The 23,665-nt window shown below is 37.7% G+C and overlaps 1 protein-coding gene across 2 annotated transcripts; it reads left to right on the top strand.

The window, feature by feature from the left end:
- The first annotated feature begins 739 nt into the window (after positions 1–739).
- Positions 740–19,025, top strand: slc6a22.1 (solute carrier family 6 member 22, tandem duplicate 1). 2 transcript variants are annotated; one of them, XM_030728749.1, is made up of 15 exons: positions 740–948; positions 6,129–6,319; positions 7,700–7,834; positions 9,293–9,433; positions 11,509–11,596; positions 11,699–11,831; positions 12,914–13,048; positions 13,335–13,438; positions 13,808–13,932; positions 14,758–14,870; positions 15,170–15,307; positions 15,398–15,500; positions 15,587–15,687; positions 16,592–16,762; positions 16,848–19,025. In XM_030728749.1, exons 2-15 carry the CDS (start codon positions 6,133–6,135, stop codon positions 16,953–16,955), a joined length of 1,782 nt encoding a protein of 593 aa, XP_030584609.1. In that variant the 5' UTR covers positions 740–948; positions 6,129–6,132; the 3' UTR covers positions 16,956–19,025. The 2 variants fall into 2 exon arrangements, with proteins under 2 accessions (XP_030584609.1, XP_030584608.1); XM_030728748.1 differs by having other exon boundaries at positions 740–968.
- The last annotated feature ends 4,640 nt before the right edge of the window (positions 19,026–23,665 follow it).

The raw sequence follows: 23,665 nt of genomic DNA, 5'->3' as shown, positions 1-23,665 counted from the left end.
CTTTGCGTGCAACCTTTTGGCAGGAAATTAACTCCATAAAAAGTGGTGGTGATTTTTTGTTTCATAAAATAACTTTTGCCAAAAAATGACTTAAGCCATTATTACTTTCAATAATAATGGCCGTTATATCTGCCGTTATATCTGAATGGTTTCAGATATGCAACAGGTTTTATTTGTGTGCAGCATGTGTTCTTTGCATGCAACCTTTTGGCAGGAAATTAACTCCATACCCATGGGCCATATGAGAAACTGTGACTATTGTGAAGGGCCGCACCAATACCTTATAAAGAGATCAAATTAACATTGAGCAGAACTGAGTTTAGCTTATCTGTGTGGCCCGTCACAACAGTCAGTTTTTCATGTGGTCTCTTGGGAAAATTAATTGCCCAACCCTCTATTAAATCCTGTTTGGTCACCGTTCCATTTCTGGGTGAAGTTTGGCCTGTATTCCCTGCTGCTAAATCCAACTTAACGAACTACAAATAGGAAAGGTTTAAATTGTGGGATTTGCTTCACCTGTTGTTCGTACTATCGACCTCACGGTGACGCTAAGAGACCGTCAAACGAGCAGCAATCTGTTGCTTTCGCTCTGTGCCAGAATGGTACATTCACCAACAGAGGCACCTATGCAGCTCAGCATGGCTGACGTGCATCCAACCAACCCCCTCCTGTTGCCTTTACTTTGAGGCCATGTGGTCTGCGGAACAGTCTCCGCCTTGTCATTCAGAAACAACCCGCCCTCGTTTCTCTGTGTCTGTGGCTCCTTCTGCTTGTCTGTCATCGTCGCCGCTCACATTGCTCTCTCCCACTTCTCCACTCATGTGCTCAGTTACGGTCACGGCTCGGAGTTGCACTTGTCTTTGTGAGACCGGGAGATCTGGACGTATTCTACTCAGGAGGCTCTAGATGAATTAACCCGGAATGGAAAGCTAAAGAATTACTGCAGACGTGAGCCAGTCTTTATCTTGGTATTCCCTTTTGCTTTATGTCATATTAGATTTTTCCTTTATATGTCTTCTTTGTTTTGATTGTGAGTGGAATTTTCTGCTGATTACTTTATCGTACTGTAAATAAATGCGTTTATAGCTGCACTTAACTCTTGGCAATTGTTGCTGTAAAATGTAGGCCAAAGGTTACTGAATACGCTGCTGCGAGTTTTAGCAGTTTCCCCTTTAGTGTAGCACCTCAGGCTTCTCTGTGATCATAGCCACAAAAGGCTATACAATATCCACTCACAACTCTTGTGTGAGTGGATTTAAACAGACTACATAACAGTGCTCAAAAGGTTACTTGGACAAAACTGTACAGATAGAGAATGAATAAAAAAGTTAAATTTGTTTGTCTTCTAGATCATATTTGCTACAGGTAGTGATTGAAATAAGTTTTTATATACATTTTGGGCTAAAGGCAAAACAGCTGTTGATGTCAGTGTACATATTTATAGTGACATGCTATATATTCATCTATTGTAATATAAGTCAATATATGTACGGGCACATATTAATTGTGGTAAAGAACCATTTTTTTCTTTACATTTTGGCCAAAAAGCAAAACAGCTGTTGATGTCAGTGTACAATATTAATAGTGACAGACTATATATTCACCTGTCATAATACAAGTGAACATATATATAGATAGATAGCTAGAAAGAGAGAGAGATTCTGCAAAGTATCTTAGTAGTTCCTAGGACTGCACTCTTGGTGTGCCTGGAATCTGCTGGAGCCACTTTTCCAGCTTGGGGGTTACAGCTCCTAACGCTCCTGTTACCACTGGGACCACTCTGGAAGTAAACAACAAAACTAGACTAGTTAAAGCAGATGAAAAAACTTTACCAAAGTCCTTTCATCTGCTTTAGTTGTTCCTTCAGCCCCTGGTTCTCCATTTTCTCGTGCGCCTTCTTTCTGATGTTACTGTTTGCTAGGATTCTTCTGCTCCTTATCAACCTCCACTATATCTGGTTGGCTGGCCAGCAGGACCTTAACCCTGTTGTTCGCAACCACTTTTGGTGGAGTCTCTCATCTGGAACTGGGGACATCTAATCCATATGTGGCACAGATGTTCCTGTACACCGTCCCAGCCACTTGGTTGTACCTCTTAATGTACTTGGGTCTTGGGGAGATCTTCTTGATGTATTTGTGGATGTTCTGTGCTTCTTCTTGGATTGTGGGCTGACACTCACTAATCCTTGTCCTTCCTCTTACTTTTGCACCTTCAGACTCAGGGTGTTGTATTTTGAGGGAAACCTCCCTGCATTGTGAGTACTTTTTGTGTTTTGATATCAGTGGCATTTATCTACAGGACAGTACAGGACCTACAGATCTGTACATCACATCTAAAAGTGTGTGTTTGCAAATGTCTCTTTCTTTTAAATGCAGTAACTTTTGATACAGTTAACTTGGATGTGTGGAAGAACTGATTAGTTTTAATGGTCAAACATCAACATAACTATGACCTCACATCTGTCCCATTGTGAATGTGATGTTTCGGGAACTCCTGAGATCATGTCTGGCACAAATGTGCACTTGGACTTAAGAATGAACTGATTACGATGTGGTGATAAAAAGTCAAAGTCAAGATAAAGTTATTATGTAACATTTATTTTTAAATGGCCAAATGTCAACATCCATTCAGTTTCTTTTCACTGTACAAGGAAATATCAATGCAAGTGAAAGAGGCCATTATTAGGCTGAAAAATAAAACTTTTTTTTTTTGGAGTGGCTAAATCATCAATCCAGTAAATTCTTAAAAAAGACTAGCTGCAGTGGCCAGCTCAGCAACACCAAAATACCTGGGAGACCACGGAAGACAACTAAAGTGCAATTTCTTTCCATGGGTAAGAAAAACAACTTCACAACAACTAGCTAAGTCAACAACACTCTTGAGGAGATAGGCATATCATTGTCAAGGTCTCCAATTAAGAGACGCTTTCATGGATGTAAATACATAGAGTTTACAATAAGGTGCATACCACTGGTTACACTCAAGAACGGGAAGACCAGATTAGACTTTCCTAGTAAATATTTAAAGAGCCTACATAGCTCTGAAAGGAAGACTAAGCAAAGGTTAACTTGTACCAGAATGATGGGAAGAGAAAGGTATGGAGGAGGATAGAAACAGATGACGCATACCGCATTGTCTATTAAACATGATCTGGCACGTTTTTCAGTGGCCTTAACACAAACCTAAAAGCAGAGAGACCCGCAAACAAGCAGCAACTCAAAGCAGCTGCGGGAAGGGCCTGGCAGAAACCCTAGAATTCAAGCAGGCATTGATTGCAAAGTATTTTCATTTAAATATTTAAAAATAATAATATATTTTAAAATTTTATTAGTTTGTCCTGTTTTTTTTTAACCTCTGGATCTAAATTTATGAGACTTGACCTTGGCAGACACTAATCTAGTTTCGCCTTATTAAAAATCACACTTTGGATAGCAATTTTTCTCCAGTGTGCATACACTCTAATGCAGTGTAATATCAAACACATAATATCCAATCAGAAAGAAGAATTTCAGCAATGACATGAAGAGCTACCTTCTACAAGTGTGCAGAAGCATGCTTTGTGGTTCAGCTTTTTACATCTTCAGTTGCTGGTTTTATTTCATATATAGTTTTCATATATAGTGAGTCTTATCAAGGATATTAGATGTGTAAAATAAATAAAAACAATAAGAAATATTATTGGCAGTAATGAGGTAAATATAATGTACTTTAAACTTTTTATAAACTTTCCTGTCCCAAAATGAGGTCCCAAAACGCAAACGCAGAAGAGACAGACAGCTTCACACTAAGCGACTTTATTTACAATCAAAGTTGCATGGACAAAAAAAACAACGCAATATGAGAGGCAGCAGAAGAAGAATCCTAAACTAACTCGACCCTTAATCTTAAGGAATAACAAAAGGGGACCAGGTTTATAACGATAACTCTGGAAAATTATTCCAGAGTCTTTTAATACAGAAGCTTCCACATATAACAAAAGATCTACACAGGCATTCACACGTTTATTTTCCCTTCTAAATATTCTCAAAACGTGGCAGATGGAACAAGGTGAAGGAGAAGCAAATATGCAGTCAGTCATAATTTGGAGATGCTGGGGCCGAACATAATCAGAGACATTGCATAACTTCAAGCTGGTCGGGGGGGGCTGAATTTGCAGGGATTATTTTTGGCAGGAGAAAAACATCCGTCTTTAGGAGGAGGGTTTATACTAGTGATGGTCGGAGCTGCTGGGTTTCCGGGAGGGCAGGCAGGTGAGTTGGGGCCAGTTTCCCAGAGAGTCCTGGAGTTTCCTGGAGAGAGGTGAGCAGCGCAGGCAGTTATCTTGTAGTGGTGAAACGAGCGCCAACTGAAGACAAAAAGCATCTACAACATTACACAGATAGAGCAAGTCAAGTTACCTTGCAGGAGCAGGTGCTTTCATAGGCCCACAAAGCACGATTACACTAACAAGGCTACTTTTCCTTTTTGTCTGTAAAAACAATAAAAAAAAAAAAAACTGTGGCCATGATCAGAGCTGAAGGCAGAGCGGGGAGCAGATGTGAATGATGACTTTGTGTAGGTGACACCAGATAAAGTTGAACTGAACAAAAATAACAGATAAACCAGTCCCATCATGGCCAACACTAACAAAACTCTCATCACAGACAAAGCATTAAGACAGGCTAACACTTGGGAGTAACAGTAGGAGTAAGTAATGTTATCATCCCTTTATCTGTCTATATATATATATATATATATATATATATATAGATTAGGGGTGGGACTCGATTAAAAAAATTAATCGAATTAATTACAAGCTTTGTAATTAATTAATCGAAATTAATCGCATTTTAATCGCATTTCAATATTTGACATGAGAAATATTAATTTAAGTTTAGTTGATGAATAAATCAATATACATAAGCTTAAACTTCAAAATTTTGTTCATTTTCCCACCAGTCTACTACACAGACCAATGAAGGGTGGAAGTGCCCCTATGATAAGCAAACTCCTGAAATTAAAGTTAAGCATCATAACTGGATAGTTTTATTCAACATTAATGTCTCACTTGTTATAGTTGGAAATTAATCATTCACTCAGCTGTATTCCTTGATGTTGAAATGTGTTATGATTGTTTTAACAGCTTATTTTGAATTAAAGACTTAAAATTAAACCACAAAAAGGAGAAAAAGTTCGTTCTCTGTTTAACAGCTGCTTTTACACAGCTGTGCTTCGCATTCACGGTTGCTAGGCGACATGAGCTACACAGAGGTGACGGCAGCTGATATGAAGGCTAGCTGCTCACTTCTGGCCTTTGTGGTGTTCGTGGGCTGCTAAAGACGTGGGCCGGGTCCTTCGCAGGATGCGGCCCCTAATAATCTGTATGCCTGGAACTCGTGCACTGAGAAACGTTCCACGGTGCAAAGTGCGATTAAAATGCGTTCAAATTTTTAACGCGTTCATTTCCCCGTAATTAATTAATCGAAATTAACCCGTTAAAGTCCCAGCCCTAATATATATATATATATATATATATATATATATATATAGGTAGATATATATATATATAGATAGATAGATAGTCCGGAACCTTGTACACAAACTGTGAAGACTCAAGTTTTCCATTTGCTATTGTAGTTCTTGCCACATATAAGCAGCACATACTGTAATTGCCATGCTCCAGCATCCAATGGTAGATTTTTCCTCTTGGTCAGCCCATTAAATGATCCATAAACACTTTACAGGAGTTGTTTTTCAGCATCTCAGGATTTGAAGCCTATTACTAATGTAGAATCACACATATTTTCCAGTCTGCCTGCTTCACTCCCACATCAAATCCTAGGCCGCCGCACAAAAGCAACATTGATGAACAGATTTATTCTCATACCAAGCTGCACCGACCCTCTGCTGACCTAATGCAGCAAGACTGCTGGCTTTGTCCAGATCGTGAACGCTGATGTACCATGATTAATTTATGTCAATATTCCTACTGTGATTTTTTTTTTGTGTGTGTTGTTTACTTGGCACTAATCAGTGTAGATAACCAGATGACCTCTGGAATTTCAAGGTGTGTGCCTTCCAAATCTTCTTTGCTTAAAAATGTGATCAAACCTGCTATCTTAAATGAACTTTTTCCCTTCTTATTACAGCACAATGAATGCACCCTATGATCCAGATGTCAGCTTGAAGCTGAACATGGGCACAGCCTATCCTGCACCCAGCACCCATACGAGAGTACAGTGGTCTAGCAAAATTGAGTTCCTCTTGGCTGTTGCTGGACAAATCATAGGGCTAGGAAATGTGTGGCGGTTTCCTTACTTGTGCTACAAAAATGGAGGAGGTGAGTATCAATATAAGGAAAGAGTGTAAACACTACCTTGTGATGCATCAACGTAGATATGCTGGGTTTCTGTTAGTACCTACTCACAATTCGCCACGGTCTTGTTTTGTTTCCTTTGCAACTGAGTACCACCTCGATGTGGGTGGAGTTGATATAGCAGTGTGGGCGGTAGTCTCTTGACGTAATTTGTATGCAGCTCAAAATACAACACAACAATGGATGAGATAAAGGCAAGCTAACAGCTAATGCCATTTTAATATCATCATCATGTATAAGTCCCCCATAAAGTGTTTTAATGGATGATGGTTATCATTGTTAAGTATTAACTCTATACCACCAAACATGTCATAATTAAATCGGTATACTTCAAAAAATGCTGCCGTTCATATAATTCTGGCAACAATTACTGTAATAATCCTATATAGGTTGTGAAGTGCAGTTTCTCAGCTTTCAGAAATGGTTTGAATTTTTCCAATCGGACAAACAGTCGTGTAATTACAGTAATTCAAAGTTCCTATGATCAGCCATGTTAACCAGCCGTTCGCGGCTATTAGAGGCAGGTAATGGGTGCTTCAGCAGTGATCGTCTGGCAGCATAGGGTTATAATATGTATGCTGTGTGCACGTTTCAGATGGCTCTCATGTCGCAAAACTTCTGCTGCATACTGTCGGTCTGGGCATTTAACTGGTGCTTTGCGTGCCTCCATTTTCCTGATGTCGGGTTTTGTCGGGTTTTCGGGTCTAGGCAAAGCATTAAAGTTATTAAGTTATTTCATAAAGTTTATTTGCAGTTCTAAACATATTTATGGTGGGGTTTTTTTCTTCACTTTTTGTCTCTCCAAAGATGTTTTTCCTTTCTTCTGCAGCCTCGATTGCAACTACAGTACAGCCAAATGAACAATTATGCAAATTAGGTGATGATGTCATATAGTGACCTCTATTTTCAGCAACAGAAAATTTCCCATATTTTTAAATAAAAAACTTGACAGGTATGGCACAGGGAGAACATGCAAACGTCACACACCAAAGGCCTAGCTGTCAAAATCTCCATTATTTGCCTTACACACTTAAAATTTGCAAGAAAACACACTGCAGAAAGTAGCTAAACAAAAATTAAGATCCACATATGTAAAAATTACACTAAAAATTCTGCATTACAAGCTGAACAAAAAAACAAAACACAAAATAAGTTTTAAAAGAAATGAAAGAATTTAGAAAATTAGCCAACATTATTTTTTAGTGCGTAATACCAGTTTTATTTAGAGATTAGATGAGTAAGCCAGTCTTGATCTCCCGTGGGACTGGCCTGTGACAATGTGGTAAAGGAGTTCAATAATTCAGTACAAATAACTTACGTGGTACATCTTTTGATTTTCTCCAGGGGTGTTCTTCATTCCATACATACTCTTCCTCTTCACCTGTGGCATACCTTTGTTTCTGCTGGAGACATCTCTTGGCCAGTACACGAAGCAAGGAGCGATCACCTGCTGGAAGAAAATTTGCCCCCTATTTGAAGGTAAATATTCTGTATTTTTTTTTAACCCTCTGGACCTCTGAGCATCCATTTTTGTGCATGCGTGCTCTGTGCCATCCAGACATTACATGAAAACCGTTCAGTGGATTTATCACAAATTTGGCAGAAACATTCATTGGACCTGAGAGAGGTCCAATGAAAGCTTGGTCTTCTGATTAAATATCTGGGGGCCCCATGGGGGCCCCCAAAATGTTAAACATACCAAATTTTCACATATTTTGCTTAATTGCAGAAAAACTGTTCAGTACCTACATTTATTACAAGTAAACTCTATGATATCTTTTTTTTCTGTGACCTTGTATGAACTTTCTCATGAGTGTTAATATTTTCTGTAAAATTAGATTCACTGACTCTGATTCTCTATAGGAGCCCCCATGACCCCCAAAATGGGGGTAAAATCACTGATTAGAATAAATTATTTGTAATTGCTGGGAAAAAAAAAACATCGTTTTATGTTCTAGTGATTATTGCTAATAATCATAATACTTGTGATAATTTTAAAAAATGGGGCTCTTTAATATCATCTTACTGTAACACCTGTGCTTCTTGTTCTTCCTATCATGCTCCAGGGTTTTCTATCATCTTACTGGAACTATGAATGACCACATGACTTCAGGGTGTTTTTTTTGTTTTTTTTTTAAACTAGAACATGTGACACTTCCACCAAGGGCACATGACTGAAACCGGCTACTTGTCTGAAAACAATTAATGTTTTATCATTTTATTATATTACACGATTTATTTTTTTTATGTTTGGAAGTTTTCATTTTTCAGTCTAATAGAAGAAAACACAAGTTAAGGTCATACTGTATGCTAACAGATTGTGATGGAGCCTTTAATTAAGTCATTAAGATGAATTTAATTATGAGTAGAATTGTTTGTATTTTTGAATTGCATATTTTATGCAATTCAAAATCTAATTATAGAAATTAAATAATTTTACTATAATTGCTCGTTTTCTTACAAAACTGTATGTTTTTCCCCTAGAACTTTATCTTGAAAACTATCAGATGCTTTGTTGCTGAAAACTGGACTTTTGAGTCTGAAAACTTTGCAACTGTCCTGTTTTTAAAGATTAAATTCCTATTTAATGTATTCTCAGGAATAACAGATGAACTCTCTCTTTTTGAAAAAAACTTTTATAAGAAACTCAGTGATCTGTGACAAGGGTCTTGTGTTTGACAAGGCTCGCATGTGTTGAATATTGCCTCTTCTTTGACTTCCAGCCAGCGGACTTGTTCCTATAGCTCCTTCCTAACTTCTTGTCTGTGTCTTCTCTCTAAAGTACTTCACTACACTACAAGTGTATGGGATTGATAATAAGAATTTAGAGTAACATATTGGACACAGCACATTTCTTGACTTCGTCTAAATATGTGTGATATTGCTTCTTCTTAAGTGTTTCATTTGTGCTCTTTTTGTTTTGTTTTTATTTTTCAGGTCTTGGTTATTGCAGTCAAGTGGTTGTTTTATACTCCAGTATTTATTACATTATCATATTGGCCTGGGCATTCCTATATCTCTTCTCCTCTTTCAACTCTGAGCTTCCCTGGGCAAGCTGCAGAAACAGTTGGAACACTGGTAGGTCCCAGAATGTGAGTGCTGAGGTGCACATTGCTTAAGTCACCAGTGCTCTGCTGACTCAGTAACTGCAGAGTTCCAAACCTCCTCTGGCATTAACATCATCACAAAAAATGTGCGCCAGGAGCTTCATGGCATGGGTTTCTAGTAGCCCCTGTACGTGCAGTGTTTGGGTGGCCCAGTACATTCCTTTGTATTATTTTATGTTTTCTTGAGTGTTTTGCTTTATACTTTAATACACATGACTAGAAATGATCAAATTTAATTTATTTGAAATTTGAAATGAGTTGTAATGTTTGCCCTCCATTCTTAAGACCCTTCATATTATGTAACATACTTAAGAAAAAACACCTTTAGATATTCTCAAGACATAGAATACATGAAACAAAATAAGTGTATGATTACTTAAAATCCAGAGTTAGGCAAACCACAGACTACCCTAATTTGGCGTGTGCCAACACACCAGTAACACAGAGCTTTATGGCAACACCAACAAAATCTTCACCACACACTGGGATAGGGCAAAATGCAAAATTTACAGATGGTCGCAGTCAAGCCAACTACTGGTCATTGCCATTAATCTTGTGAGGATGCTTACACCTCAAACCACTCAGTGCCTCTTTATAACTCTCTTTCAACCCAGTAAAAATAACAGAGGCACCACCTTGTGGCAGTATTCAGCACTTGTCTGACACAAGTGAGTAATTTACCACTCTAGGAGGCAGATCACTAAATCCACAAAATAAAAATCATACAAAAAAACCAACAACAACAACTCTCAGTGGGCCTAGCCCTCTCTGACTTTTTTTAATGTAACTGGTGGAGTCACTGAAATCCTTCTGTCCCTTCCTTCAGCCAACATAATGTGAACAAGGCCTTCTACAATCACCAGAGGTGGCAAAAGGACAGATATTCTGTACTTAAGTGGAAGAACAAACACTTGTGTTAAAAAAAATACACAAAAAATTGTATATTGATTTTTTTAAAGTACTGTAAATACAGTACAACTGCAGAGTATTTTCATGCAATCTTTGAATTACATAAAGTTAGTTTGTTTTGTAGTCCTTACCTTTAACTATAACCTCTCTCCTTCCTCCCCTGTCCTCTTTCTTCCTTCTTTCTCCATCTCTGAGTGAACTTCTCTCTCACTCTTTTCTCTCCCTGGAAATACATCAGCTGGACCTTTAGCTAGCAGACACACTGTGTGATAAACTGCAGACACTTTGTGTGTTTGCTGATATTTGTTGAACATTTACAAACATTGCATTTAAAATTACCTGCCACAACATGTTCCTCCCTTTATTTTCGCTCCTCTTCAGTAGCACTACTGTAGCTAGATGCTGAAGTACCATGACCACAACGTACGGACATCTGCACTTGTTCCAGCCCACTGTAACCCTTGATTATAGCACTACAAATGATACATAAATTACATGGTTTTGCCTCTTTAACCTCTTTGTATGCGATAAGCCCCAGTGATGGGGGATATTGCAATAAGACTGACTCTTATGTGTTGTTGTTCCTCCATTTAGTCTCAGATCGGTTTAATGTTTGAAGGCGAGCAGTGACCGGGAATGAAAACTTCCCTCAAATATCTGAAACCTAAAGTAGCGAGCCTGTTTTGAAAATGGAAGGAGTAGAAAGTGCGGATACTTGTGTAAAAATGTAGGGAGTAAAAGTAAAAAGTAGTCAGAAAAATAAATACTCAGGTAAAGTACAGATACCTGAAAATTCTACTTAAGTACAGTAAAATAATATTTGTACTTCTTTAATTCCCACTTCTGAGGATCACACAGATTATGTAATTTAACACAGCAAATGACAAATGACAAGCCAGTAAGAAAATCATCAAAATAATTGTATTTGTTATTGTCACTAATAGAAAAAGCTATATAAACATGTCCCTACAGTAAAAACACAGTAAATACTAACACAGCTTACATGTGTTGGTTTATAAAAAGAAAAATGATATAGCACAAAAAATTATTGTTTTCCATGGACCAAGACAGGATTTGAGAGGACATGATAATGTGCACACTCTTTTTTTTCTCTAATCACTTGTTCACGTTTCTCAGAAACCTGTGTGGAGTTTGATGGAAGGTCTGATTATTTGAATATGACTGTAGCTGAAAATGCAACTTCACCAGTGAGAGAGTTTTGGGAGTGAGTAACATGTTTTTAAAAAAATCCAAAAAAATTGTAAGACATTATTTGGACAAGTGACCTGACATTTGTGAATTATAACCATTATTAACTGTCATTCAGGCGAAGAGTTTTAAATATCACAGGAAGCATCCATGAGTTGGGAAGTATTCGATGGGAGTTGGCTTTGTGTCTTCTGTTGTCCTGGATCATCTGTTATTTTTGTGTCTGGAAAGGTGTCAAGTCTACTGGGAAGGTAGGATATGGACTTTTTAACGTGGTACACAAAGTACCAAGTAACAGGATCCTTTACTCTGGAAAAACATACCACTATCACTTTATTACATATTAGGAAGAGGATGTGTTTGTACAAAGTTTAAGGTTAATCATAAATGCTCCTGACTCAGAAGAACAAAAACTAACTAGAGCAATGCTGTTACCAACAGCACTGACTCATGACCTTCATGGGTCAAATATATCATGCTGCTCCCAAACTTTTGCTGTGCTCCCACTGCTCTTATTTTGATGGTGCATCCAGCAGATAGTTAAAATGATATTTCATAAAGACCCACTGACTTTTAACTCCCTTTAAAGCTCATTTTTTTAGTGATGAGTTTTGCTTCCCTGTCTTTATCTGTTCTCTCTTTACTTCCCATTCTGTGATTGTCACTGCTTATATATTTATTTGGGGTGGAGATGATCTATACACATATGTGCGTGTGCACACACACACACACACACACACACACACACACACACACACACACACACACACACACACACACACACACACACACACACACACAGGAGGGCAGGGGAGATTTTTATTTTACGCAATGATGACAGTGTTTATTTTTGATGTATACAAAAGTTGCAGACATGTGATGTCAGTAAAACTTCCTCTTTCAACTTGTTGCCCTCTGTTGTCCAGAGCGATTTACACAGCTGTATGCTGCATGTCATGCTAGAATTAGTGAACTGTTTTGCTAAAAAGAGTTATACAAGGCATGTAATCAATGATAGATAATTACTACTAAGTTTGATTACCCCCTATTAAACATAAAAGGGAGGGCTGTCCTTAGTCCTGATTTGATAGTAGTATCTGTATCAGATAGTAATGCCTTTTATGCTGCATGACGCATAAAAGGCTTTGGCAGTAGTGAACAGCAATTCTCCCTGTGCACCAAGAAGAGTGAAGATCAGCAGCATGTGTTTAGTTTGTTCTACATCATGTGAAACGTCAATGTTCAGTGTGTGTTCTGAAGCACAGAGGGAGTGTGATTGCATAATATCCACAGTGAATGTCCATAATTTTGCCACACCATGCCTCCTCTGCAGGTAGTTTATTTTACGGCTACATTTCCATATCTGATGCTGGTGGTGCTGCTTGTTCGTGGATTCACGCTGCCTGGGGCCTTAGATGGAATCAAGTTCTACCTGTACCCAGATCCATCCCGCCTTGCTGATCCCCAGGTGCAACCATGTGTGATGACTTCCAATTTTAATGACATGTGGTTTTACTCTTGGAAACCTCTTTAACCAAGTTGTACCCTCAAAGTTATTACAAACAGTGACTGGTTACTTATACATGGTTTTCAGTGCATTTGCAGATGATTGTTTTACTGCTGTCACATGAGGTAAAACATTATCAAATGTTCTGTCCAGATTCACTTTGTGCAGTTGCAACACACACGCACACACACACATTTTCCGTGTAATTTGTTATAGATTGAAAGAATGACCTTTATTCCTTTTGCAGGTGTGGATGGATGCTGGCACACAAATATTTTATTCCTATGCTATTTGCATTGGGTGCCTAATGGCACTTGGCAGCTATAATAAGTACAACAATGACTGTTACAAGTAAGTTTGATACAATATCTGATCTGTTTTTTTGTTAGTTTTTTTTTTTTACATAAGAATATCACAAAATGACACACTTTTCATGAGGAGCCACCTTTAATAGGCAAGTGAAAGCAGAAAACTGTAACCGAAAATGTAAAAAACAAATTATGTAGATCAAATATCTTGATATAACACACATAGACACAACCTGTGCACAAAGTGAATTTATAGTCTCATCTAAAAGTATTCCCTTTGAGTCGTGTGTCATGCCATGCACTACTAGTATGAAAACGTTGCATGTCACAATTATGCAAGAAACATGTGAACCGTTATTATTGACTTTAATAAACAAAATAATGTGGTATCATTTCTTTCTTTTTATTTTAGGGATTGTCTGTATTTGTGCCTTCTGAACAGTGGGACCAGCTTTGTTGCTGGCTTTGCCATATTCTCTGCCCTTGGGTTCATGGCATATGAGCAGAACACAGATATATCCAAAGTGGCAGAGTCAGGTGAGCTTATAAAAGAAAGTGTGAAATGATATAAAGAGCATTATAATAAACAATGTGCTCTCACTGAGCAATTCCAAACTGTTAATATGCTTAAATGGTACAAACATATGTATGTACCATTCTGTATGCATGTGTCTTTGTATGTGAACTGGATGGCATATCCTCATCTGATTACAGAAATGCTCAAAAACTGGCAAAAGAAAGACACCTTATAAACCAATATATGATTACATACACTCACCGGCCTCTTCATTAGGTACACATTGCTAGTATTGGATTGGAATTGCTTTCATCTTCAGAACTGTCTTAATTCTTTGTGGCATAGAATCAGCAAGGTGCTGGAAACAGTCTTCAAATATCTGGGTACATTTTTGACATTTTTTTCAGCTGCACATCCATGATGCGAGTCTATCGTCCCAACACATCTCTACTGGATTGAGATGTGGTGACTGTGGAGGCCATTTGAGTACAGTGAGCTCATTGTCATGTTCAACAAACCAGTCTGAGATGATTGAGCTTAGCGACATGGCTCATTATCCTGCTGGATCAGCCATCAAAACACAACTACATGTAAACCCTAAAGATGGTTGTGTGTGAAAATCCCAGTAGATCAGCAGTTTCTGAAATACTCAACTATGCCACATTCAGTATCACTTAAATCACCTTTCTTCCCCATTCTGATGCTCAATTTAAACTTCAGAAGATCATCTTTACAGTGTCTACAGGCTTAAATACATTCAGCTGGAATGCGATTGGATTGATTAGACATTTGCATTAATGAGCAGCTAACAAGGTGTCCGTTATATTCTCTCATTCTCACTGCAGGTCCTGGCTTGGCTTTCATTGCCTATCCTCGAGCAGTTGCCATGATGCCTTTTCCGCAGCTCTGGGCAGTATTTTTTTTCGTAATGATCATCTTGCTGGGACTGGATAGTCAGGTAGGCTGCCTTTTTTTTTTTTTTTAAACAACTGAAGATGACTGAGAAGCTGTTTTGTTTTTAGTGCCCATGATGTAAAGTTATGAAATCTTTAATTACAGTGATTTAAAAAAAAAAAAAAGAAAAAAATTTTTACATTTATAGGAACATTTCACTAAATATCTAATACTATGATAATGATCTGGCTCAGGTCTCTTCTCAAATATCTTTTCGGTTCTATTTTAATGCAGTTCTGAGTTCAGATTTAATCTTGAGCAGAATTTAGTATTAAGTATGTAACTGAGCGATTTCTGTTTCAGTTTGTGGGACTGGAAGCTCTCACAACAGCTATTTCCGACATGTATCCAGTCTTCTTCCAAGTTGGCCACCGACGCAAACTCTTGCTGCTTGCTTTTTCTGTTTTCTGTTACTTTGTAGGCCTTGTGATGGTTACGGAAGTAAGACCAAATTTAAATTTCAGGTTTATCACAATAACTATTTATTATGGCAAAGCTCAACAGCTAACTAAAGTGTTGTCCCACACACAGGGTGGACTGTACATCTTTCAGGTGTTTGACTACTATGCCTGCAGTGGAATGACTTTACTTCTCACTGCCATACTGCAGTCTGTGGGTGTTGCATGGTTATATGGTGAGTTCATGAGCTACAGGAATATCCGAATCTTCTTCACAATAAAACTAACTTTCCCTCACCTTCGTGTTTCCACCTTCTCACAGGTACAAACCGGTTTTATGAAAACTTGGAGGACATGATTGGATATAAGCCTTTAGCCCTGATTAAGTACTGTTTGAAATATATCACTCCAGTAATTTGCATGGTGAGTTGCATGGTTTAATTTTTCAAGTGGACTCATTTTAAATGGGGGGGTCTTTAAAGTGTAAGCTTGCCACAACTGGAAGCCTGACATTTATAGGAACTGCAAAATTTTTAGAAATACTAAAAAAAAGTTTTTTTAACATAAATTTCATGACATAGAAATCCCCAACAGTTGACTCTGTCTCAGAGCTGGCTTTGAGAAGTTCAGGAGTATTTCAAACTCTGTTTGAGTTGTTGTGCAATTTTCAACCCAAATTTAAAATTGTTTCTTTGTTTTAAGTAAAAATGTCAATATGAGCTTCAGCATTTATGTTTGATCACAGTAGAGTCATATTATTAAGTTGTTCTTAGCTATGTACCTTTACAAAATATGCTTCATGATGGAGTACCTTTTTAACGTGCGGCCACATAAACTATGTGGGCAAAAGTATTGGGCCTCACCTTAGCCATGCAGAATGGTTTTACAACAGTTGCAAAAGAATTGATTGCGCTAACGAGCTCACTGAATTTGAGTGTGGTACTGTAATAGGATGCCACGTTCATGAAAGTTCTTCCCTCCTAGATATGTCACGATCAGCTGTAAGTGTTATTATATTAGAAAATGGAAGTGATTAGGAACCACAGCCACTCAGTCATGAAGTGGCAGACCACATAAAGTTACAGAGCGGGGTCGCTGGCTCCTGAGGTGCATTGTGTGTAAAAAGTCACCAACGTTCTGCTGAATCAATAACTGCAAACCTCCTCCAGCATTAATATCAGTGCGAAACCTGTGCCAGGAGCTTCAGGGCATGGGTTTCCATGGCTGAGCAGCTCCTGTAGGTGTAATGTGTGGGTGATCCAGTACTTTTGACTGTGTAGTGTACTTGTAGTGTACAATTATTTACCTTTTCCATTGTAATTTTCAGGGAACATTTATTTTCTCCTTGGTCAAATACACTCCACTGAAGTTCAATAACACACTAGAGTATCCATGGTGGGGTTATGCTCTCGGCTGGTGGTTTACACTCTCCTCTACACTCATGGTTCCCTTCTGGATGCTGTACAATTTGAGCATCACCCCTGGTACACTGCGACAGGTAAGTTATTTGTGTATGAATGTGATTTTGCAAAAAACTATGTTTGTATTGATCTTTTATTAAAACCAGTATTTTTCATTGTTAGAGGATCTCCATCTTGTGTACTCCAGCTGAAGATCTTCCTTTGACCAAATCAGAGAAAAAAGCTCTTGAACTGCTTGACTTGCCATCTGTTGACAACATACCGTCCTAGAAAAAAACATAAGAAGTGGAGCAACCTCAGATGTACTTAACACTGAGGCATAAGGAACCTTAAATCCAGTGGTGTTACCCCCAGTGCCTTGTCCCTGTAAAAAACAAATATCTTCTCAATCCATTTGGTATTTAACCCCTTAAAATGCCCATATCTATTTGTGACCCCATCTAATTGGCTGGATGTGTCAACCATTTGGAATGGTTAAACCAAAATAATCCAGTAATTCACACAAACAGGAAGTGATTAAAAAAGCTGTCTGTAAAAAATAATTTTCCAATATAGGAATTTGGAAATGGAGAATGTGTGTTTGATAATTGTTCAGGTAATCCAGCTCCACAGCAGGTGCTAATTCTTAGATTTCCCTTCATGGGCCATTCAGCATAATATTTGACATTTAAAATTGCTGCTCGTCTAAAATTCATTAGTGAGGAATATGAGGGGTTTTTTTCAAATCCAGTGAGCAAGTTCAGCTTCATCTGACTATTTTTGAGCTGTCTGCCTTCACTGAGCCTGATTACAAAGAAAGCTGTTAACTTTTTTTTTTTTACCCAGCTATGCATACATCCTTGTAAGAATAGCACAGATATCAGAACTACTTGTGGAATACTTAACATGAAATGAGATGAACTGCTGGAAAACTTTCATATAAATATTGTACGTGCCTTTAGTAGTAGACTGTTTCTGCATCCAAAGTTGGAGAGGAGGGAACTTAATTCTGTCACAACAAAATATTGTCTTTGCAATCATGAGAAGAAATTAATAGTGCATTCAATATGAAGAAATCATTTTATTTTTCTAATAGAAGCCAACACTGGGTATATTTTATTATGTGCACCTACACAAATGTGGCTCATGATGGAATCAAAATACCTCTGGGACTATTGCAAACAACACCATTATGAAAACTGTCATATTTTTGTAATGATCACTTTTTAAAAAGAGAACTGAAATGAAAAGTTATAAGCAAAGTATTTTTGTCCAGTACAAATGATGACTTACTTTCTCCACTGATCTGATTGGCTGGTGGTTGTTAGTCTCGTGATTGCTCCATGAACACTAACCACATTTTGTGGTCCAGGCCCCAGGCTGTAGAACTGTTTGGAGTAGGGAAACACTGACAATTACTTGAAAAATAAGCCATACAGATCAAACACTTCAGTTACTTCTAAGGCAGTGTGAATGAGACTGATGGTGCAAATCATAACTAAAAAAACGTGGCAGAAGAGAGTTTGTCATGCAGTAAACAGCCAATTGAAACCCCAGACACCGTGGGTATCTGAGCCATCTGAACCATCCAGCTGTCCCGACACTGAAGTGTTTGTGACCTCTACAAAGTACTGATACTGTAAATATTGTGGCTATTGTGTGTGGACTTTTCATTTAGGCAGTAAATGCAGCATTATTCTAATTGCATTCACTGCAAATTCATTAGAATCGACAGTAAAGAGTTTGTATAGTAATACTGATTATAGAGGCACAGGCATTTTTCTACTGTATTCTCAACTTTAAATTTGTAATTCTATTTTTTTTTTTTCTTCAGAATACTCACTTCGAGTGTTCAGGTTAATGTTTTTAGTCTTTTGCATTATGTGTCATTGAAATTTGTGGCAATATTTTTATGCATAACATGAGATGTGATCAAAAAGTTCTGGGAATTGACCTATGAAAATCAAAGGAGCGGCCACCCTGTATGTGACCCTGTGGGGGTCAACCATAATGGTCCAGTTCTGTGAACCTTTTGATCACACCTCTGCACTGTACAGATGTTGTAATAAGAAATGTTTTCATAATCAATGAAATGAATCAATCAGTGATTTCTTTTTCAATAGACATCATGTTCAAATTTACATGCTAAAATTTTATATGATCCATTGTTGCCAGTAGATACAAAAAGTTCTACTAAAAAAAAGTTTGCTAAAATTTTATTAAAGTGTTTGCGTGATGGACTAAATCATAGCTTTGGTTTGCATATGTTAATTGAATGATTTTAAGTTGTATTAAACAATGTGCCATTCTTTAAATATGATCCATAATCAGGTGTTAATATGATAAATTATTATGGATTTCCTCATGTCTTCACATCATTATTTAGCCAAACTGACAGAATCATTTCTTAGCATGGGGTGACTGTAGTAAAATCATCATTTGCAAACTTTCAGTAATGTTCAAATTAGGGATGCGCCGATCCGATATTCAGTATCGGTATCGGTCCGATACTGGCCTAAATTACTGGATCGGATATCGGAAAGAAATAAAAAAATGTAATCCGATACATTAAATAACGTTTCGCTCACATTAGCTGCATTACAGGGCTCAGTCGTCTTCTTCTTCTTGTGACTTTACGGTTGACCAAACCAGCTTAGAGCTGCATTACCACCACCTACTGTAATGGAGTGGGGGATCAGGAGTTAGAAAACAACCCCCTCAGATCCTCCGTCGCTGCGACGGATTCCCTTTGACACTGAGCGATCATCGCTGACATGTTTTTCCGCCTCCACTGTTCTCTGCCTTGTTTGTGTTTTGTGCTCGCTGTGCTGAGAATCAGCTGTTATTTTTTTTCTCTACTTCAGCTCCCGGACATACTGCTAGCGAGCGCAGCCATTAGCACGGGTGACCGTCCCGTACCGGAAGAACCCCTTCCCCGTCAAAATATTTTTGATACTTTAATCCCCGATTTGTGACTAAATATAGACCTGCAGTAGAAACGTATTTAGGAGAATGCTTGTAAATATAAAGCATTACAAGATTGCGCTCACGCAGCCCCTAGTTTTTCACGTGAACACTGATGACGCAACAGCAGCAGTCAGCTGATTTACGTGCAGTCTGTCTGCACAAGTGGAAAGAGGCGGAGCCGGCGCGCTCAGATGGAGCAGAAGGAAATGTTTTTCTAGTGTCCAAAAGAAGCCTTTTCGTCCCTGTAACCTCCATTAAACCTTTACTGGGAAACAGCTGGAGGTCTGTCATCAACCACCTGATCAGCAAGTGAAGAAAAGAGAACTTTGTAGCTGCTCCATCCACCCTGTTTGTTTCACACAGGGAAAAACTGCAGTACGGAAGTTAAAATATGCAGATGAACTGTTAATATGAAAAAAAAGTATTTCTTATCCAGTTACTTGGGTAATCAATATAAATAGAAGACACAATTGCTAAAATAATTGATAGTTGCATCCCTAATGAAATATGCAACATGCCATAAGCATCACCTTCTCACACAGAAGCAACAGGATTCAGGTGATAGTTACTGTTGTAAGTAAAGTTTATTTATATAGCGTTTTTCACAGACAGAAAAGTCCTGTACAATAATTAAAACACAATAGCACCCCCCCACCCCCAGAAAACACTATGTTAAAAACATAACATTACCATATTAAAAGAAAAAGAATAAAAATAAAGTCAGAAACCAGAAAGCCTGGTTAAACAGAAAAGTTTTCAACTATTTTTTTAAATGACGCCACAGAGTCAGCTAAATGGAGCTGGAGTGGTAAACAGTTCCAGAGCTTTGGTGCCACTGCCTAAAAAGCTCTGCCCGCCCTGGTCCTTAGTCTTATATGTGGGACAACTAAAAGACTTTGATTGTGTTGTGTGAGAGACTGTTGACTTCTTTTTTTTTTCTTCTTCTTTTTTTTATGTTTTTAAATGCCTGGATCAATTTTAAATATCGGATTTATATCGATATCGGCCGATATCCAAATGTAAAATATCGGTATCGGACATAAAAAAGTGGTATCGTGCCATCCCTAGTTCAAATATCAGGAATAGTAAAGTTTGACATTTGTTATTGTTAATAAAATGTATAAACAAATTAAAAACTGTCTTGTTTAGTGAAGATTGTGCAGATCCAGGGGGGACTATAAAAAAAGTAAAAATGCCTTTTGTGTCTTTGAATGACAAAAGAACATTTTCATTTTCTACTACTTACATCCGTAATGTCTCTAAGAAAACAAGGTTACCTCAAGTTCTTCAACTGGAGTGTCCAGCTGTCTTGCAGACATGTATGATAGATGTTTAAGTTTTTTCATTAATTAATTTAATTAATTAATTAATTTAATTAATTTGCTTTTTTGAGCATGTGAAAGACATGTCATCCTCGCTGGTCTAAAAGCTGAGGTTATACTGGACCTTGGAATCAGCAACAGTATCATTACATCCTCCATTGAATAGCTACTCTACTCTGAATCAGAGATGCACAAATTATCCTCAGAAAAATCTTTTTTAAATGTGCTTTACAAAAGGAAAAAAATGTCAGTTACTTTATTTAAGGAGCAATTTTTCTTTAAGTGATCATTTTATAATATATATATTTATTTTAGAACATGATATCTGTTATCATCAAGAGTTAAACTTGGTCACAATGATCTGTAATGGTCTTCCAGCATTTTCAATTATTGGGTAACAAAATCTGGCAGGAAGTTTAATAAAGTTCATTTTTAATGCACTGCGGGTTGGTGATCCTTTTAGGTGATGCCATGGAGACAGTAAGTCACTATTGCAGGCATCCTTGCTTTTCTTTTCCTTATTTTTCCTCTCATCCCTGTAATGGGATGCAAGCTGTGGTCATGGTATTTCTTCATTTTTTAAAAGTGGTATGTCATTTCAAATGCAGTGTTTCACACAGCTCGATAAATGTCACTACAATGCTGGAGTTGACGTGGCTTTCAGGGAAGGCGTCTTGACTGAGAGTCTCATGATTAATGCATAAAAGGTTCCTTTGTTGAAAGGATCTGTAAAAGTTTTCCATTGTATAGCATAAAACTGATATTATAAAACGTTTACTGCCTACTTTGTTATGTATACCTGCTCCGCTGCTTGTTAAGGCAAATATCAGCAACTCAGTACATTCATGTACAGTGGTGTGAAAAAGTGTTTGCCCCCTGCCTCATTTTTTTATTTTTTATTTTATTTATTTGGGACAATGCACATTAATAAAACAATCAATACTTAGTACAGATTTTAAATGAGCCAGATTATAGCATATTTGCTAATTTGCATCTGTAGTCCCTAGGCAGAAGGACAAACAACAGAAAACGTCATGAATATACAATAGTAGTAAAAGACAACACATTGACAAACATTAAAACAATATACAAATGGAAAAAGAAATAAAGGAGAAAAAAAAAAAAAAAAAATTAGTGAAAGTGCAAACATGTCTGGGAACTTTTAATAAACTGCTTAAGGTGCTTTTTAAAAGTACTGTAAGTGGAGCATTCTCTGATGTTAGTCGGTACAGTATTCCAGAAATGACCCCCTCTGACTGACAGAACCGTTTGTCCAAAGGTTGTTTTTCTACGGGGGATCTCAAGGTCTCCTCTGGAAGAGGCTCTGGTGCCAAAACCTCGGTCAGTTCTTGATTTAATGTATGTTGAAAGTGGAAGTGGAGCTAGTCCATGAAGAACTTTATAGATCAAGCAGCTATTTTTAAATTTAATAAAATTTTCAAAATTGAGCATATTGTATTTTTCCAAAATATTACACTGATGATATGATAAGGGCTTTTGATCAAGGATTTTTATAGCCTTTTTAAATAATATTTCTATTGGTTTTAAGAACGTATCTCCAGTGAGTGACCAAGATGTAATGCAATAATCTATATGTGATAATATCATTGAATGTAGAAAAACCTTAGCTGAAATAATTGTCATTGATGGTCTAATTTGTTTGAAGTTATTTAAATTAAATTTAATTATGCTTGCTGTAAGTTTTATATGTTTTTTAAAAGACAGTGTGGGATCCAGTGTGACCCCAAGGTACCTGAAATCCTGCACAAGATCAAGCTCTTCGCCCCCCAGGAACACACTAGACCGCTCCAGTTTTATAGGTTTTTTGTAAACATCATTGTAACTGTTTTTTTCTTATTCAGCAGTAAGGAGGACTGAAGGAGCCAGTGTTGTATATTCTCCAAGGCTAATGTGAGGATTGAAGATGCTTCCTGTGGACTTTTTGCAGGTGTAAAAATAACAGCATCATCAGCGTACATTTGGAAGTGGACACTTTGACACACATTTGGCAAATTATTTATATACAAAGAAAACAGGACTGGTCCCAAAATAGAGCCCTGGGGAACCCCTGCTGGACAGTCAAGGTATGACGACATTGTGCCCCTGACAGACACAGACTGTCTCCTGTTGGATAAATAAGATTGAAACCAAGCTAATGCATCTTCGGCAAAGTTAAAATAAGTCAGTTTGGACAGAAGGACCTGATGGTCCACTGTATCAAATGCCTTCTTTAAATCTAGAAAGACTGCACCAACACAGGTGGTTTTATCGAGCAGGGATTTCACTGTTTCTATAAGGACACAATTTGCCGTCTCTGTGGAATGATGCTGGCGAAACCCGAACTGCATGGGGTGCAGAAGAGAATGGTGGCTGAAATGTTTGTTCAGCAGCTTGGCAATCCATTTTTCTGCAACCTTAGAAACAACAGGGAGGATGCTAATGGGACGATAGTTAGAAATATTTGATTTGTCTCCTGATTTAAAAATTGGTGAGACTATGGCAGCCTTCCAACTTTCTGGGACTGTTGCCATTCTGATGGATAAATTTATCAGATGTGTTATTGGACAAACCAGTGAATCTTTGTGTGTTTTTAAAAAGTGTGTGTCAAGCCCGTATGCATCTTTAGTTTTTGAAGCCCTCATTGATTGAATTATACTAGCGACTTCCATATCTGTAATTTGATCTAATCTAAAAAGAGGCTGTCCAGAGTCA

The sequence above is a fragment of the Archocentrus centrarchus genome, chromosome 5 (assembly GCF_007364275.1).
Source record: "Archocentrus centrarchus isolate MPI-CPG fArcCen1 chromosome 5, fArcCen1, whole genome shotgun sequence".
Classification (NCBI taxonomy): Eukaryota; Metazoa; Chordata; class Actinopteri; order Cichliformes; family Cichlidae; genus Archocentrus; species Archocentrus centrarchus.
This window is presented reverse-complemented; position numbering and strand designations above follow the sequence as displayed.

What these genes read in the sequence shown, in the direction of transcription:
- slc6a22.1 (XM_030728749.1), top strand. Translation starts at nt 6,133, where the DNA reads ATGAATGCACCCTATGATCCAGATGTCAGCTTGAAGCTGAACATGGGC. An exon ending in GCCTTGTGATGGTTACGGAA is followed by an intron (nt 15,308 to 15,397) that starts GTAAGACCAAAT and finishes TCCCACACACAG; the next exon opens with GGTGGACTGTACATCTTTCA. An exon ending in CCCCTGGTACACTGCGACAG is followed by an intron (nt 16,763 to 16,847) that starts GTAAGTTATTTG and finishes TTTCATTGTTAG; the next exon opens with AGGATCTCCATCTTGTGTAC.